The 1,095-nt window shown below is 66.1% G+C and overlaps 1 protein-coding gene across 1 annotated transcript in view; it reads left to right on the forward strand.

The window, feature by feature from the left end:
- The window catches only part of E2F1 (E2F transcription factor 1), a 4,742-nt gene that overhangs the window by 2,392 nt on the left and 1,255 nt on the right, over positions 1-1,095 (forward strand). The window contains exons 2-3 of the mRNA XM_009318686.1: positions 294-544; positions 1,015-1,057. Coding sequence (XP_009316961.1) covers positions 294-544; positions 1,015-1,057 — 294 coding nt within the window. The remainder of the gene's footprint in view (positions 1-293; positions 545-1,014; positions 1,058-1,095) is intronic.

The following is a 1,095-nucleotide window of genomic DNA, read 5'->3' on the forward strand; positions in this document are numbered from 1 at the left end:
CAGGGCCGTGGCCCAGGGTGACGCACCCGGACCCTCCATCATCTCCCCCCTGAGCCCTGCCTGGCACCTTGGTGCCACAACCGAGCTTGCGGTTACAACTGAGCACGGGTGTCGGATCCCACGCCAGGTCCTGCAGCACCCTTCCCGTGGAGGATGTGGGGAGTTCACCCCATCGCCCTGAGAAAGCAGATGCGTTTCGGGGTGCCAGTCTTGGTCTGTGGTCCACGAGCCACCTGCGAGCGTGGGGGGGTGTTTTGGGACCTGTCAGCTCCTGCACTGGGTTTCCCCTGTAGCTAAATCATGGTTGTCCTTGGTGGCTGGCAGGGGCAAAGTCTCCCGGGGAGAAGTCCCGCTATGAAACCTCGCTGAACCTCACCACCAAGCGCTTCCTGGAGCTGCTGAGCCAGTCACCCGATGGCGTGGTGGACCTCAACTGGGCGGCCGAGGTGCTGAAGGTGCAGAAGAGGCGTATCTATGACATCACCAACGTCCTGGAGGGCATCCAGCTCATCACCAAGAAGTCCAAGAACAACATCCAGTGGCTGTACGTCCCTGGGCTGGGCTTGTGGGGCTGTGGCTGGCTGTCCCCTGGGATGGGAGAGCCACCCGGGCCAAGTTCAGGGTGGAGCAGGGTCCTGCTGGGATGGAGAAGCTCAGAGTGGTGTCACCGGAGCATCTGCTCGGGGGTCACGTGGTGGCTCCCCCTTCACATGGGCCATGGCCTCGGGCAAGGTCTGTGCTTGAGCACAGCTGGCTCCCGAGCATCGGTATCCCTGTGTTGGCTGCAAGTCCCCCTTGGGCTCCCCGAGCCAGCTGGGGGAGCGGGGGGCTGCATCCAGGCTCCGGGAGAGGACCCCAGGGCTGTGCCCGACTGGGAAATCCCCGTAAGGCTGATTCCCTGGGTATGGGGTGGGATTTAGCCTGGCCCAGGTGGGGACAGCGCATGGGGACAGTCATGGCGTGGGGCAGAGGGGGCCGTGGGGTTTGGCTCCTGACGGCCGCGGTGCTCCCCAGGGGCAGCCAGGCCACCGTGGGGGCCCCCGGCCGGCACCGGCTGGTGGGGGAGGAAGCGCCGGGGCGGCGGGGGGGGGGGGC

The sequence above is a fragment of the Pygoscelis adeliae genome, unplaced genomic scaffold (genome assembly GCF_000699105.1).
Source record: "Pygoscelis adeliae isolate BGI_AS28 unplaced genomic scaffold, ASM69910v1 Scaffold72, whole genome shotgun sequence".
In the NCBI taxonomy this organism is placed as follows: Eukaryota; Metazoa; Chordata; class Aves; order Sphenisciformes; family Spheniscidae; genus Pygoscelis; species Pygoscelis adeliae.